The 17,459-nt window shown below is 38.3% G+C and overlaps 1 protein-coding gene across 15 annotated transcripts in view; it reads right to left on the reverse strand.

The window, feature by feature from the left end:
• LOC124869695 (adhesion G protein-coupled receptor L2-like) overlaps positions 1–17,459 on the reverse strand; it is a 143,752-nt gene that overhangs the window by 48,487 nt on the left and 77,806 nt on the right. For all 15 annotated transcript variants that reach the window (XM_047367722.1, XM_047367723.1, XM_047367724.1 and 12 more), the window contains 2 exons: positions 5,704–6,003; positions 1,952–2,052 (listed from right to left, as the gene is read on the reverse strand). In XM_047367722.1, coding sequence (XP_047223678.1) covers positions 1,952–2,052; positions 5,704–6,003 — 401 coding nt within the window. The remainder of the gene's footprint in view (positions 1–1,951; positions 2,053–5,703; positions 6,004–17,459) is intronic.

Below are 17,459 nucleotides of genomic sequence, written 5' to 3' on the forward strand. Positions count from 1 at the left end.
ATTTTAAGTTTGATCGGCCCTAGGTAGTGACAAGCAGCTCTGAAACTCAAAAATGTGTTCTTTTTTGGTTCTGTAAACACAGCTATCAGGTTCTGGCAACAACAGCTCTCTTCTCTGTGGATGCTGTTTCTAACGAAAGAAGGCCTTAGGTTAGCTACTCTCAATATAAATGAGGTGTTTAAACATGAAATCAAAGGAAGCGCAGAAATCTAAGAAGCTATTTGAAAAGTCTTATTTTTTTCATAAAATATCAAGACATGTCTGTGGTTCATTCAGGCTACGAGGGAGTGAGAGAGAGCTAGACCTTTAGCAGATAACAGGAAGGTTAAACAGAGTACAACAAAGTTGCTCTATTTTATCCTTTGAGTCTTCAACCTCTGTCCATGATGGAACATGCTGCATTTGGGAAGGTTGGTAGCCTTTTATAAATCTCAGAGTTAAGGCAGAGATTGCACATGATATTGTAAACATATCATTATTGCAGTATCACTGTACTTAATATGAATATCACAAAGAACTGGACTGAAATAAGTGTTTGCTAATTATTTCAGTACCATGCATTCAGAATATCTATGCCTGTTATATATGTAGTATATTGTTTAATACAGCATGAAAGGTTTTAGACGGTAAAAAAGTAAGTAAGCTGTTAAAGTCATTGAGAAATTATAAGTAAGTTGTTTCAACAACAAAACAGCAACCCATAAGCAACATTTTCAATAAAGCCATGTTGTTGAGTAGGAAAAAATATATTTTAATTTTAATCCAGTAACTGGATATACTACTCATCATTTGGGATTTATGTTTACTATGAACCCAATACAGAAATACATCAATACCTTTTAATTATTTGTTTATTTATTGAAAGTCATATTGTTATTGCAACATTCACCAATAATACCACATAGCAAATGTTTTCCTAACATAGGTCAGCCCTAGTAGAGATGTACACTATGGATTTGAGTGTTTTTGGAATACTCACTGTGCTCATTGCTAATATGAGATCCCAAAGATAGCTTAAAATGTGAAATCCATAAACATTGTGCCTTTGGCTCACGGCTGGAATAATAGAAACAAATGCATTTAGTGCTCTTCTTACATCCTCTTATGTTATAGTTCTAAAACAGAGATAAGCATTGGCTAAAATTAGTATCTGCAGGAGACTGGACACTTGCCACTAAATTCTGATTGGTGCATCTCTAGTTATGACTATTGTGAGAATACTTTTAATGATGCTAAGTTTCTTCTCCTGCTGTTCCTGCAGGTTTGTATGAATGCAGTTCACTTAGTTGGCAAAAATGTGTGTATATATGTATATTTGCTTATTCATTTCACCAACTTTGTTCTTTGCAGATTACTTTTAAGGAGAAAATAGTGCTGAAGTATTGCAAAAAGTTACCATGGTGATTTGCTGTGCATCACTTTTTTGAAATGATACTAAATTCAGTTTCTGTCACGTAAACTGCTTAAAATCAGGGCACAGCTCTTCAGATGCCAGATCCCCCCCTGCCTGATGTTGCTGCATTCATTTGTTCTTTTTCTAACAGAGAGAACAATCATCTCTCTCTCAAAATGCAGCCTGTTTTATTAGTGTGCATTCAGGCTACTGAAGTTCTGATCTGCACATCTACAGCTCTACCTGCAAAACATCAAAGAACAAAAGCAATGACGAAAGTGTCCCTGGTTCTTTGATTCTCGGTAGCACACTGCAGCTCTTGGCATTTATTTTAAGAGAGAGAGAGAGCATTTCTTTTTGCTGCCACATGACTTTGGCTCCCCTTGCAAAAAGAAAAAAAAACAGAGTGTTTCAATGATGAGCACACTTGACCCGTTCAGAAAATAAACCAAGCATGCAAAGGGGTCATCCATTGCCCACAGTGTAGATGTTTGATTTCTGCTGTGTTACGTGCTTGATCGCTGCTACATTTTGTAATGGACAAACTCTCCTTTTTACCTTTTGTGCCACCTGAGTCACCCAGTGGGAGGTGCAGTTGCTGAGGTCCGGCCCCTTGGAGCACCAAGTCCCCATCATGTTGCAGAGGAAAGTAGCTGTGCCTGCAGCAGCACAGAGAGAAAGAAAAAAACACAACAGTTGGAGGGAGGCCAAAACCTTGCTCGGATACAATGTCTCCTGCTGATCGCTCATTTATACAGACTCTCCTCCAAAGGATACTAAATGTTCCGCAGCAGCAGGAATTTTTCAAATGATCTGAATGGCTGAGAGGAATTTTAATGTCCGCCTAGAAAAAAAAGGCATGTTTAGAAAGGTTTAGTAAAAGACTGCCAAGGTCCCATGTAGCTTGATAGGAGAGAGAAAAACTGACAGACCAGGCAAAGTGGTATTAGTTTACATTTAAAGATGAACACGTTTCACTGCTTCCAGCAACTTATATGTTGCCTTGCCTTTCAAAACCATGATTACTTCCAATTAAATCCTGCCACACTGATAACAAGACAATAATCAACAATCTTTCCTTTTTAAATGTTATCTCTTTCTTATTTTTATTCTGCTGCAGCCTTGCTTTTTATTCTGACAGAACTTTCAGATTCTGATTGGCTCCAAAGGTAGTTTCAGCACAATTACAATGTCATTGTCAGATGATCTCAAATACATGACTACATCAGAACAACAGTTTTTCTCCTAACTGCTGACTTCATGTGCTTCCAGCAGAAATTTTAACTGCACTAAGTAAACTGTAAGTGCATTATTTAAATTTACCAACTGTGGACGAGCCTCTGTTTCACAAAATAAAATGTCCATATCCATTTGTTTCTCACTGTGCTTTTGGAAACAGGCAACAGTTCCTTCCGCCCGTACTATCTTTGCACTTTTATCTAAGAGTTTTAAAATTACATGCAAACAGCAAGAAGGTACATTATGATTTTTTCCCCCCTCGTTGATGTAGGAAAGAAAAAGCTCTAATCATGCAACACTTTGGTTTTAAAACTGACATGCTGCCTAGCTGCTGAAATGTTGTTGAGTTGGTGCATGTAAATAGAGGTAGAAATAACATTCCTCTGAGCACACAAATAGGAATCATTCTAACAGATTCTGTCAGGTTCTTTGCATCTTGCTTTTCACTTTTTTTTATTTTAAAACATCACTTTTAGAAGTGACTTTACCAAACTGGAATGCCATTGTACTGAATGACAACAAACCAAGCCTACTGAAAAATATGAAAAACATATTGTTTTATCTTTTTGTTGAGAAAGTCTCTGTGAAAAACACTTAGATTCACAGTATGGCAGCTTTAAAGCATATAGCTGCACTGGATGGCGTCACATTGTGAAGTAGGTTTAATTGTGTAATACTTCAATTTATATAGGTGTTTTTGGCGGAAGCTTAGTAATTTATGTTCCTGCTGTGACACCGTTGAGCAGGTGCATCATAGTGAATTAGAATATCAGAAGTGAAACTTATATACATTAACTATACGCAGAGTGACATATTTCATGCATTCATTTCTATTATTTAAATTAATCTAGCTTACAGCTAATATAAAACAAATTGCAGTTTCTATGAAAATTTTAATATTGAGATTATTAAGACCAATAAAAATGTATTTATAAATGTAGTCCTTTATGACAATGTCAGTGTCCAACAGGCAGTCAATAGACTCAAAAGAGTCACAAAATAGTTCATGGTGGGATTAAGGCGCCGTTTAGCCATCTCCGTTGAAAGGAGCAATAAGGTGATAGGGGTTTTACTCCCCTGACTCACCAGGGAGGTAGTCTGCTGACTTATATAGGGGGTAAGACAATTTTGAACTTCATTCAGAAATCAAGATAAGAACTGAATGCTGCTTCTCTATGTTTGGTTCTGGGATGGAGAGTAGACTTGAACCAGAAGACCTGAGAGGTCTGGAAGGTTGATATATTAACAACAAATCTTTTAATGTCTTTTGGTTTTACAATCCTTAAAACTTAAATAAAAACAGAATGCAATGATTTGCAAATCCTGTGAAACCTATATGCAACTGAATACATTACACAAACAAGATATTTAATGTCCAAACTGATAAATTTATAGTTTTTTTGCAAGTATTCACTCATGTTGAATTTAATGCTTGCAGAACGTTCCAAAAATCCCAACATACTGTTACAGCACATGCACGCAGTTTCCAGTAAAAGACATTTCAATATTAAAAACTCGTTACTGGTTTTTATGCAATATTAAAATTTTCAGATAAACATAATTTTGTTTTTGCATTAGCTACAACCCATAATTATCAAAAGAAACATGAATGAGCACTGTGTGTTGAAAATCCGTATATAGTTATAGAGTTAATAAATTTTTTTTTTCTATCAGGCTTGCCGACAGGTTTGTCGGGGCCCGGAAAAGCCATCTGACTTGACGGAGTCTCTCCCTTCCAAGGCGGGCAGGCGCTTCCGCATCGCTTTCGTCTGCTCCGCTCTGGCTTTCACACTGCAGACTGGACCCCCTGACCTATCCGGGCCCTCAAAAGCAAACTCGTTTATGACAGCAAACCCTGAAATAAATTACTGAAACAAATGAACTTTTTGATGTCATTCAAATTTAGAGAGATGCAAAAGGACTGAGTAGGTTTAACATACAGTACTAATTAATTTGTACCCTTACAGCTCATGGAAACTATGCTTCCTTTCTCATGACAAATTGTCTAATTAAAAGCATAGGGGAAACAATGTCAGACATTCATGCTAATTTGCACATGTCCAGGGTTTTTTTCATCCATTGTTAACAAATAAGAACATGGTAAACTTAATCATAGTTAAAGGAATTTGAGGGGTTTAAAAACTTTGTATAGTGCTGATGTAAATCACAGATTTGTTGAGGATTTAATCAGATGACTTTATGCTAGTTAAGTCTGAAACAGTAAAATGGTAAGCTTATACATTCCTACTTTTATGCATGAAAATTTAATGATTTAATGAAAAGGGTTTTAATCTTGTTAAAGCTGCCACACTTCTTCAAAATCATTAAAGTTATACACTTTTACACAGGAATCTAGTTTATAAAAACATTTACCAAAAAAGAAAAGTGGGTATCTCTAACATCAAGGCCAATACCTTTAATAAAATGTATTCTTATTGTGATTAATATTACTGTTCTTAATTAGGGAAGCAGCCATGACACCCATAGTAGCTATGGAGGAGCTGCAAAAACCCAGAAAACCTAGAAAAATAACCGTCATAAATTCCACAAATATGGACCCTTACTGGCATTTGGGAGTCAAACAAGAAAAAGAGACAAGAAGAACTCCATTGTTAAAATTGCAATAAAGAGCCCAATTTATGGTTTACCCACAAGCTATGTAGAGGACACAACAAGAATATATTATTGGAAGAAGATAAACGTTTTGGTCAAAAGAAAAAAAACACAGAAAACATTGACCCTCACCCTGAACACACCATTCAGGGATGCTTTTGTTTGACACACAGCAAGCTGGTTAGATTTTGTGGCAAAACTTAAATTTCAGAGGCTCTTTATCCAAAGACAATAATAATGAGCTATTGTGCAAAACTGAACACGGGCTGCAGATTTTTATTAAGAAATGTTGAAAACCATGAAAACATTTTCCTTCACAATTATGTACAAATGTGTTGGTGCATCATAAAAATCCTGATGAAATCCCAGAGGTTAATGGTTGAAACTTAAGAAAACATTGTGCAAAGCACTTTACGAAAAATTAATATTCAAAGTAAATGTAGAAAAGACGCACTTACCTCTGGTTCCTTTGGGGCACGGTCTCTCCACAGTGGTACCGGTGTGTGTCTGGGGCCAGTCAATGGCTCTCCTCCTGGTTGCCTCGCAGAAACGGCGGGGCATTGGGGGCAGCTCGGGCACTGTGGGCTCAGCCGTGATGGACCCATGGTTATCCTCATAAAGTATTCTTCCCTCTCTCGGATCAGCTCCCGCTCCAGTGGTATCGCCCTGCCCCCTCAGGGTGGGTACGGTGGTGGTTGTGAACAACGGGGTGGTTTTGGGTACGGAAGATGAGACGGAGGCGTCCTCAGTGGTTGGTGCTGGAGTGACAGAACAGTGAGTGTTAGAGATGTGGTTTCTTGATATCAGTGAAGGGAAGAGATACTGCTAGCTGAAAATAAAAAGGTTAATGGAGGTCTCACTTATATTCCCACTCTGCTTTTCTCCCTCACAAAACAACACTGGGAAAAACCTGACAATGTGACACTATCTTTCACCGTTTCTATTTTACGTAAGCCAATAAGCAAGACAAGCAATGGCGGCGAGGCAATCTTTCACACAGCAGTGATTCCTTCCAAGCAGGCTCAGTATTGGGCTGATTAAATGTCAACAATGAAGACAAAGCCTGTCTGCGTTTTACCTTTTTTCCCCCTGCCTTGTTCGCCTCTTTCCCTTTGATAAAGCTGGAGCGCGGAAGGAGAACTGCACTGCCCCAAGCAAAAACCATACATCAGCAATAATGCAATTCCACTGTATTTGGTCCACGCCTACCAAGCAAAGCCGTGTGTGACTGCGCACACACCCGAGTGTGCAACCCAACCAGTGTCTGCTCTATTACTCAGGTGTGTCGCTGCTTAAAATCACTGCCAGCTCACAGATTGATATCTGCAACGGAGGGCCTGGAGATAACTAGGAAATGAGAGCAGGAATGGGAAATCAATAAATTTAATACAGTATGAAGAGTCAATATGGATAAAAGAGAAAACACAGTAAGTGTTTGTGTGTGTATGTGTGCCGCTGTGGATATCCAAGGCTTCTTGTCTCCTGAAAGGCCATACATTTCTACCCACAACCTGCTGATTGTATTTTAAGATAAAAGGAGCTTCCCACAATGAGGTCTGCCCATGCGAGAAGCCACTATAGTCTTCATCATGTTCCCTGGGTGCTTTTGGGAAAACGCAATATCATGCTATCTGACACTCTATCATCAGACACCTATCTCCATTTCCCCAGAGGAGAATAGTGACAGAGCCGACATTTCTCGCTTCACACCAATCAGCAGGTCAGGGGGATCTTCGCTTCTTCATTCAGCTAAAATATTTGAGTTTATTACAGCTGATATCTGTGATGAGGCCAACAGGCCACCTAAGCATGATGGGGTGGTGGGTGATGCCCATGATGAGAAAAGGAAATGCTACAGTGTGTCTCAAATATGACATTTCACAGGATGACCTTTTTCCCTTTCCTCCTGGGCACTGGCCAATTTCCTCGCACTCATTCACTGATCATGGGGCTGTCACCCACACATTCACAGGTTGGCCTGGTCAATATGGCTGCACCTTTAACAGCTAACCCCTGTGCGGTTTGCTTTATCACATAATACAAAAAAACTTAAAAACCGTGAAATCCACCTCAGATTCGCGACAAAAAGGGTGTTTTTTATTTATATATTTTGAATTCATTGCAGTCTTGTTTTTCAAAAACCTTTTTTTTTATTTTGAACTCAATAGAAGCTCACAAGCTGCTACAGTTTAACAATGGCGTAAATAAGAATGAACAAAAAGTTTCAGACATATTATGTAATGCAGGCAAAGTTTTTTCATTGAGTCAGGAAAAGTGAGAAGATTCATAGGCTGACTGTTGATTCAATAGACACATATAATGCAATATAAGGGCAAGTGTAATTGGGTTTCAGAATATTAAACCTCTTCATACCTGAGCAAACTTCTGCTTTCCACAGGCCGATATAAACCCTGATACGCAGCTGTTTGTAACAGCTTGCTTGCATCACCTAATTACCTTAAACCTAGCGCATATTTCTCCAACTCAGCCCTCTGAAGCATCTTGTATTGGTGCAAATTATCACACCGTGCAAATTGTTTGCATTTTAATTATTTTTAACAGTAATCTTTTTATATTTTTATATCATTAAAGATCCAGTTAGCCATAACATAACATGTTGCAAATACATCCTGTGTATTTAAATGCCCCAGGATAAAGCATTTGCCCATGTTAGCTATTAGAGGCAATAAATAATAATTTTAGATAATTCTTTTTATATATATTATCCGTTAGGTAAAAAACATTGGCCTCCAAATACAGTTCAGAGACTTAAAGCGGAATTTAACTAGTCACAATAAAATTTTATTTTATGTTATTATAATTGAAAAGTTAAATAAAACTTGATTAAAAATGATGTGTTTTGCAGCATATTTACCCACAAAATGATTGTATTCTTCATTCATCATAAACTGCTGCATTAAAAAAACTGTGATTATTTATAATTACAACAAATGAATTTGAAGCAAAATAAAAAGCTAAGTTTACAGTAAACCAAGTATTATTTATGCTGGACGTTTTATAACAAAACTTTCACAAATTGCTTTTCCAAATAAAATGCACCTTCAAAGGTGATGTTTTATTTATCTCCTCAACAATTTTTCTCCAAATGCACACCAGTCTTCTTACAGCTTTATACAGTCATGGAAAAAGCTAAGTATGCTCCAGGATTCAGCAGCTTGCAGAACTACCTTAGGCAGCAATAACTTCAAGCAGTCATTTTCTGTATGACTTTATCAGACTCACGTCTCGGTGGAGGAATTTTGGCCCAATCGCCTGTAAAACATGGCTTCAGTTCATTGTGGTTTGCATACATTCTTTATGCACAACACAGCAATTTAGTAGCTTCAGGTCTGGACTTTGGCTCAGCCAGTGCAACATCTTACTTCTTTTATTTCAGACAATCTGTTGTAGATTTACAGATATGTTTGGCATTATTGTTCTGTTGATGGTCCAAATTTGGTCAAGCCTTAGTTGTCACACAGATGGCTTCAAATGTTCACTCTATAAAACTGTGAAACCCAGATGAGTGTAATGTGCCCAGCTAAAAAATCAGGTCCAAATCATCACCCCTCCACTATCATGCATTAAAGTTGGAATTATATATTTCTGTTGGCATGCTGAGTTTTTTTTTTTTTTTTTTTACCAATTGTGGTGCTGTCCAATATGGCCAAACATATTTACTTTGCTTTCACCTGTACAAAGGACATTAGAGGAAAACATGCGATATGTGATAACGTTGGTAAATAAAGCAAACTACCAGACCCCTGCTTTACAGGAGGTCACATTTGCTAATACGCTAATCAGTTCATTAGCAGCACCTTTTTTCATCTATTATTGACAGTCATAGAAATGTTTATTTAGCCATTACTGTAGCAAAACTATTTCCCTGGTAAGTATTTTAGCCATTAAGTTCTTACCCATAATCCATATTAAAGTGTTTTCTTCAAAACTTTAAACAGTGCCATTATGTCATTTTTGCTATTTCTGCACTAAAGAAAATGTTCTCATAGATGTCTTATGACAAAAATATGTTCACATCATCTTTTGGCAAATTAGAGCATCTGATCTGATTTAAGTTGCCGAAAAACATAAAGGTCTTTAAACTGTGGAACAAGACGAAGTACCCGGAGAAAACCCACCAATGGAAAAGGAGAACATGCAAATTCTATGAAGAAAGGTCCGGTCTGGGATTAAAATCCTTTTGTTCCAGTAATGCAAGAGTGCTAACTTCCTATATATCTAAGCAGCTAATTGCTTTAAGCATTTAAAAGTCAGAGAAATATCAAGTAAAAGAAAATGAATGCTGGAAGTTATTGTTCTCAGTAACAAGTAGAAGTTGTCCTTCAAAGAACCTGTTCCCAAATAGACAAGTGACAATTTTTTTCTTCTTGTGGTACTAGTGGCCTTTATTTTTTGTTATTTTTTCAAGTTGGCAGACATGTGGGATAGAGAGAGGAGGAAGACTATCAGAATAGGTCTCTGGGGTCAAGACTCAGACCTGAGAGGGCTGCATAGAGTACTGAGGCCTTCATGTATGGGTCGCACCTCTATCCCTACGCCACGTGCTGCGCCCCAGACAGGTGACAAATTTAAGTCCAGTTTACTTTGCCATCACAGGACATATTTAAATTAAGATTTAATAGTTTTATGCTTTGAGCATCAAGCTGTGATTTATATTGAGTTCCAATATTTAACAATATAACACATTGCAAATGTGAGGTTTTTTAATAGTCAGACAGTATGTGAGCATTAATTAAGTTCGTCCAGACAATAAAAATGATAATCTTCTGATTTGGTGCAGTTTAATGCATTGAAGTGTACCACAAAAAACTGTGGGCTACAATCTTTCTTGCTTATTGCTTTTTTTTTCTTATTTTTATTTGCAAACAACCTGAACACCATCATTTGAAGATTTCCAAGGATACAGAAAAATCTGCAACCAGGTGCTGTCTTTCAACTGTGTCACCCTTTAAGTTGTAAACACATAACTAAATAAATAAATCAGCAGGACATCTTTACAAAAATCTGAATTGTTTAAAAAAAAAACTCCAATCAGCGTACATCTGTTTTTTAACACTTGCTCCATCAACTTCCTCATTCACTCTTCTCTCTTCTTACCATCATTTCACTTTATTTAATCAAAGAAAATCTTTGTGGATCCTTGTAGTCATCAAGTCTTAAGTCTTCAAATCAATTGTGGGTAACATCAAGACAGGGAGCTTTGCAGCACATCTCTGTACTACACATAGTAATGCGCTCTCAAGGCAGCTCATCTGCGGGCATATTCTGATGCCTCTGCACCATGCGCTCTACAATTTTCTTTTGATTGCAAAGAGCAACTCCCTCCAGTAAGAGCCTCGCGTCCTATGATAGCACTCATCCAAGAGAGGGCTGCACCAATTAGCTTGCATTCCTCTCAAGAGGCAGTGAAGTCACCCTTTATGGGAAATCTGACACCAAAGAGCATGCTGTTACCATATGGTGAATATTACCTCTCGTATATAATAGGAGAGTTTGAGATTGAACACTTGAAAAATGACTGTGACCAGTGTCAAAGCAGACTGTGTAAATTAAAACACAGCTAAAGGGGAGAACGAATATCATCCCGCAAGATCATCAGTCGAAACGCGGGAGATGAAGCAGAATTAGTTTCATCACATTATAGCCCCCTTGAGTCATTCTTGAGAGGAAGATGGCAAAAAATATTAAAGTGTAATCATCTGACGAGAAGAGTGCTTATTATGTTTGTCCTTGATTTTATAGCTCAAACTTTCCCACACGCAGAGATTTATTTTTTTACATAAATTGCAAAGCCAGAGAAGTTCCTACCTGTCCAGACAGACACAAGAATAAATAGATTGTAAGCTGTCTAATGCTTGCTATTAAGCAAAGTGGAATGACAGCTTGCAGTCATATCAAGCTGTTTTAATTAGTTTCACTTTTAAAGATGAATCACTTACACCACTAATCCTCCTTGTATGCTAATAAACAGACACATGCAGCTTATAGGAAATTATAATGTGCAAGAATCTATTTTGAACCCATATGAAAAAAATAATCAAATGACCCAAAATCTCTTTACTGCTACTCCCATGGTGGGCATTAAAAAGACACTATATTATTTGTTTGATATGAAAGGGAGAGTTCAGGATGTTTGAAGTAATGTTCTGCAAAAGAGCAGGCCTGCTGGCAGCGTTTCCTGGGCTCAGGACATGATAATCTCGAATGGTCCCCCACCCATGGCATTCTGTAACTAGAAGGAATGTGATTAATATTAATTAATAATTAATTAATATCAACAAATAAATCCTAACATGTGACTGGTTAACCTGCACAGCAGCTCAGCTGCAGATCAGTCACCTTATCTGTCACGGAGTGACATTTTGGACTTTGCTTGTGGCTTTGTACTAACTTTTGTTTAGTTGTTTCCATTTTGGATTGGGCTTCATGTTTATCAGTTCCTTTTCCACCCTCTATCATTTTCTAGTATGTATTGTATTCCAGCTTTAGTTATTGTTTTCATTTGGTTTGTTTATTTTGTAATTTAGATTCTCCTTATGGACTCTTTGTTTATTTCTTAGGTTATTGTTTCTATGTTCCCCTCTAGTTTCTCTGTTTACTTTAGTTTATAGTTATTCTAGTTCTTTATTTCCTCCTCTGATTTATTCTCTTGCTTAGTTTGCGTTTATTTAGTCCTTTCACTCTTCCTCAGTCTTTTTATTTGTTTCACCTGTTCCTGCTGCTTCCCTGCCTCCTTGTCGCACCTGTTCTCAGTTCCCTTGATTACCTGCCTTTGTCTTTCCCCAGTATATTAGTTGGTTTGGTGTCTCTGTTCGTTGGCTGGTTCCTAATGTCGAAGAAGGATTTTGGGTCGGACCAAAGGGCAGACAAGAGCTTGGCAGCCGCATCATAGTTTATTCTCAAAAAGGTCAAAACGTAACAAAAACACTGCAGGCATGAATCAGAGACAAAATCCAAAACTTACAAAACACTGCTGGTTCCTTGTGTTTGTCACTACCCCTTTCCCTACCATGACTAGGTTTTGTTTATGTTTCGCTTATGCTATGTTTTGCCAAGGTACCTGCAGTGTTTTGTAAGTTTTGGATTTTGTCTCTGATTCATACCTGCAGTGTTTTTGTTACGTTTTGACCTTTTTGAGAATAAACTATGATGCGGCTGCCAAGCTCTTGTCTGCACTTTGGTCCAACCCAAAATCCTTCTTCGACATTATCTGTAGTACTGTTAGTTCTGCTAAGTGATTTTGATTTGTAAGGTGGAGAAAAAAAAATGTCTGCAGCACATGATCATAAAGTAAAACTATAAGAAAGTATGAAATAATTAATAATAATTTGGATAAAAAAATTATTTTTTATTTACTTAAGATATAGACAAATTATTTCATCGGACATATCCATTTACAGTTTAAATTACATTTTTACATGTATAAATTTGTTGAATTGATGCACTTCTGTCTTTCCATATGCTTGGTGGTTCAAATCGTTGTACAGGTCCTTCTCAAAATATTAGCATATTGTGATAAAGTTCATTATTTTCCATAATGTCATGATGAAAATTTAACATTCATATATTTTAGATTCATTGCACACTAACTGAAATATTTCAGGTCTTTTATTGTCTTAATACAGATGATTTTGGCATACAGCTCATGAAAACCCAAAATTCCTATCTCACAAAATTAGCATATCATTAAAAGGGTCTCTAAACGAGCTATGAACCTAATCATCTGAATCAACGAGTTAACTCTAAACACCTGCAAAAGATTCCTGAGGCCTTTAAAACTCCCAGCCTGGTTCATCACTCAAAACCCCAATCATGGGTAAGACTGCCGACCTGACTGCTGTCCAGAAGGCCACTATTGACACCCTCAAGCAAGAGGGTAAGACACAGAAAGACATTTCTGTACGAATAGGCTGTTCCCAGAGTGCTGTATCAAGGCACCTCAGTGGGAAGTCTGTGGGAAGGAAAAAGTGTGGCAGAAAACGCTGCACAACGAGAAGAGGTGACCGGACCCTGAGGAAGATTGTGGAGAAGGGCCGATTCCAGACCTTGGGGGACCTGCGGAAGCAGTGGACTGAGTCTGGAGTCGAAACATCCAGAGCCACCGTGCACAGGCGTGTGCAGGAAATGGGCTACAGGTGCCGCATTCCCCAGGTCAAGCCACTTTTGAACCAGAAACAGTGGCAGAAGCGCCTGACCTGGGCTACAGAGAAGCAGCACTGGACTGTTGCTCAGTGGTCCAAAGTACTTTTTTCGGATGAAAGCAAATTCTGCATGTCATTCGGAAATCAAGGTGCCAGAGTCTGGAGGAAGACTGGGGAGAAGGAAATGCCAAAATGCCAGAAGTCCAGTGTCAAGTACCCACAGTCAGTGATGGTCTGTGGTGCCGTGTCAGCTGCTGGTGTTGGTCCACTGTGTTTTATCAAGGGCTGGGTCAATGCAGCTAGCTATCAGGAAATTTTGGAGCATTTCATGCTTCCATCTGCTGAAAAGCTTTATGGAGATGAAGATTTCATTTTTCAGCACGACCTGGCACCTGCTCACAGTGCCAAAACCACTGGTAAATGGTTTACTGACCATGGTATCACTGTGCTCGATTGGCCTGCCAACTCTCCTGACCTGAACCCCATAGAGAATCTGTGGGATATTGTGAAGAGAACGTTGAGAGACTCAAGACCCAACACTCTGGATGAGCTAAAGGCCGCTATCGAAGCATCCTGGGCCTCCATAAGACCTCAGCAGTGCCACAGGCTGATTGCCTCCATGCCACGCCGCATTGAAGCAGTCATTTCTGCCAAAGGATTCCCGACCAAGTATTGAGTGCATAACTGTACATGATTATTTGAAGGTTGACGTTTTTTGTATTAAAAACACTTTTCTTTTATTGGTCGGATGAAATATGCTAATTTTGTGAGATAGGAATTTTGGGTTTTCATGAGCTGTATGCCAAAATCATCCGTATTAAGACAATAAAAGACCTGAAATATTTCAGTTAGTGTGCAATGAATCTAAAATATATGAATGTTAAATTTTCATCATGACATTATGGAAAATAATGAACTTTATCACAATATGCTAATATTTTGAGAAGGACCTGTATTTTAGGCTTTTGCTTGTGTGACAGTTAGATTTAAGCTCGAAATAGGTTCATAGGCTGAACCTTCCTTTAACAGTTGAGGAACCTAGGGCAGTATATTCTTTTAATTTGCCTCCAGCCACAAATCCTGTGTGCAGGGGCAGCGGTGAGTATGCATCCAGTAGCGACATAAATATAGAGCAAGTCACGAAGCAGAGCAGTCTTTAACTTTTACCTGCCTCCAAACGATAGCTATTTGTATTTTAACTCTCACCAGTAAATACACGTTTCTTTGACAGAAACTGCTAAGTTTGTTAGTGCGATGAGAGGTCCAGCTGTACTCAGTAAGAGACGTTGATTAGAGAGCGAACCGAAGGTAGGTTATACCTGCGGCGTGCTTCTCAGGTAGTGTTTCTTTATATCAAAGTGATGAAGAAGCTGCTTGACCCAGAGCAAATGGGCGGGTTGCCTATTTTCTTTTCTCTGTCTGTAGCGCACTAAACATTTTATAGTTTACTAGAACGGCTTAATGAACTCAGAGTCGGGTCAAACCATTTTTGTGTTTGCAATGAGGGGAGGTTTTTTCCCACTACTACAAGGACAATTAGGATAAAACTAAATATTAGACTTATGTTTTTCTTCTCAAACAGGCCTATTTTGAACATATTCTTGAACATAATTTCGTGTTTGGGTGCTCCATTCTGTGCTGCTGTTTTAATAAATCTACCTGCATTAACTGTGTTGTCACCAAAATAAGCTATGCTAAAAGATTTCAAATATCACCTCCGTATTTGTTTTCTTTTTGGTTTAAAAACAGTGACTACTGTCTCACACAAGACATGACTGTGCCTTGTCCTAATATAAATAATTAATTAATGACCACTAACAGCGGTAAGGCTAGGCTATCATCAGTGTTGTACTTTTATCTTTTTAAGAAAAAATCGGAATCAACTAAAATTGGTATCGGCAGATCAACGCTTGACAAAAACCAGAGATCAGCCGTTGGCCACAAAATTCCCATCTGTGTGTCTCTAAAAGCATTTCCGATCAAAGAAACCAGAGGAACTGCATTATAGAAAAGTAAAGCAGTGAAAAAACGAAATTATTATGTGAACACCATGCTAATGATCTTTACTCTGCCTTATTTTTCTATTATGTAGTCCCTCTAACAGGAAATAGTTCCTAGTAAGCGTTTTCCACAGGAAGGTCATTGGTGACGCAGAACCTCCAACATCCAATTGCCATGTAAATAATCACTGACTTCTGTGTAAATAACCATTCAATGCAAACAACACCATTTGCCTCAACCGCAGTAACATTTGTAAGAGTGAAGTTGTTTTAAGAAGAAGGAAATCTGCTTTCAACTAAGATCCACTTAGGCCCTTAATCACAAAACCTCAGTGTTTTGTAAAACCGAGTGGAGACTATTAAACAAGTTTTGGGTATATATGTGTGGACTGAATATTCAAACTTCAAATAATTCTGACATAGAGGCCTGTCTGCCTGTTCTAGAAATCTCAGTGAGCGTGAAGGATATTTTTGTTTGTCTTGGTTTGTCCTGCCTCTGTTTCCATTAAACCTCAAATGTAAACAGAGGTTGACAACCTCTAGGAATAGTAAACAGTGCAAAAAACAGGAGATGCAACAGAGAGAAATAAGAGATAATCTTAAGTGCTTTAAGCTGCACTCGGGATATACAGGGGTTGGACAATGAAACTGAAACACCTGGTTTTAGACCACAATAATTTATTAGTATGGTGTAGAGCCTCCTTTTGCGGCCAATACAGCGTCAATTCGTCTTGGGAATGACATATACAAGTCCTGCACAGTGGTCAGAGGGATTTTAAGCCATTCTTCTTGCAGGATAGTGGCCAGGTCACTACGTGATACTGGTGGAGGAAAACATTTCCTGACTCGCTCCTCCAAAACACCCAGTATGTAATTCCACATGTGTTAATTCATAGTTTTGATGCCTTCAGTGTGAAGCTACAATATTCATAGTCATGAAAATAAAGACAACTCTTTGAATGAAGAGGTGTGTCCAAACTTTTGGTGTGTACTGTATATATATATATATATATATATATATATATATATATATATATATACAGTATCTATTTATCTATCTATCTATCTATCTATCTATCTATCTATCTATCTATCTATCTATCTATCTATCTATCTATCTATCTATCTATCTATCTATCTATCTATCTATCTATCTATCTATCTATCTATCTATCTATCTATCTATCTATCTATCTATCTATCTATCTATCTATCTATCTATCTATATACTGTATATATACAGGGGTTGGACAATGAAACTGAAACACCTGGTTTTAGACCACAATAATTTATTAGTATGGTGTAAGACCTCCTTTTGCGGCCAATACAGCATCAATTTGTCTTGGGAATGACATATACAAGTCCTGCACAGTGGTCAGAGGGATTTTAAGCCATTCTTCTTGCAGGATAGTGGCCAGGTCACTACGTGATACTGGTGGAGGAAAACATTTCCTGACTCGCTCCTCCAAAACACCCCAAAGTGGCTCAATAATATTTAGATCTGGTGACTGTGCAGGCCATGGGAGATGTTCAACTTCACTTTCATGTTTATCAAGCCAATCTTTCACCAGTCTTGTTGTGTGTATTGGTGCATTGTCATCCTGATACACAGCACCTCCTTCAGGATACAATGTTTGAACCATTGGATGCACATGGTCCTCAAGAATGGTTCGGTAGTCCTTGGCAGTGACACGCCCATCTAGCACAAGTATTGGGCCAAGGGAATGCCATGATATGGCAGCCCAAACCATCACTGATCCACCCCCATGCTTCACTCTGGGCCTGCAACAGTCTGGGTGGTACGCTTCTTTGGGGCTTCTCCACACCGTAACTCTCCCGGATGTGGGGAAAACAGTAAAGGTGGACTCATCAGAGAACAATACATGTTTCACATTGTCCACAGCCCAAGATTTGTGCTCCTTGCACCATTGAAACTGACGTTTGGCATTGGCATGAGTGACCAAAGGTTTGGCTATAGCAGCCTGGCCATGTATATTGACCCTGTGGAGCTCCCGACGGACAGTTCTGGTGGAAACAGGAGAGTTGAGGTGC

This window comes from Girardinichthys multiradiatus, chromosome 6, assembly GCF_021462225.1.
Source record: "Girardinichthys multiradiatus isolate DD_20200921_A chromosome 6, DD_fGirMul_XY1, whole genome shotgun sequence".
NCBI lineage: Eukaryota > Metazoa > Chordata > Actinopteri > Cyprinodontiformes > Goodeidae > Girardinichthys > Girardinichthys multiradiatus.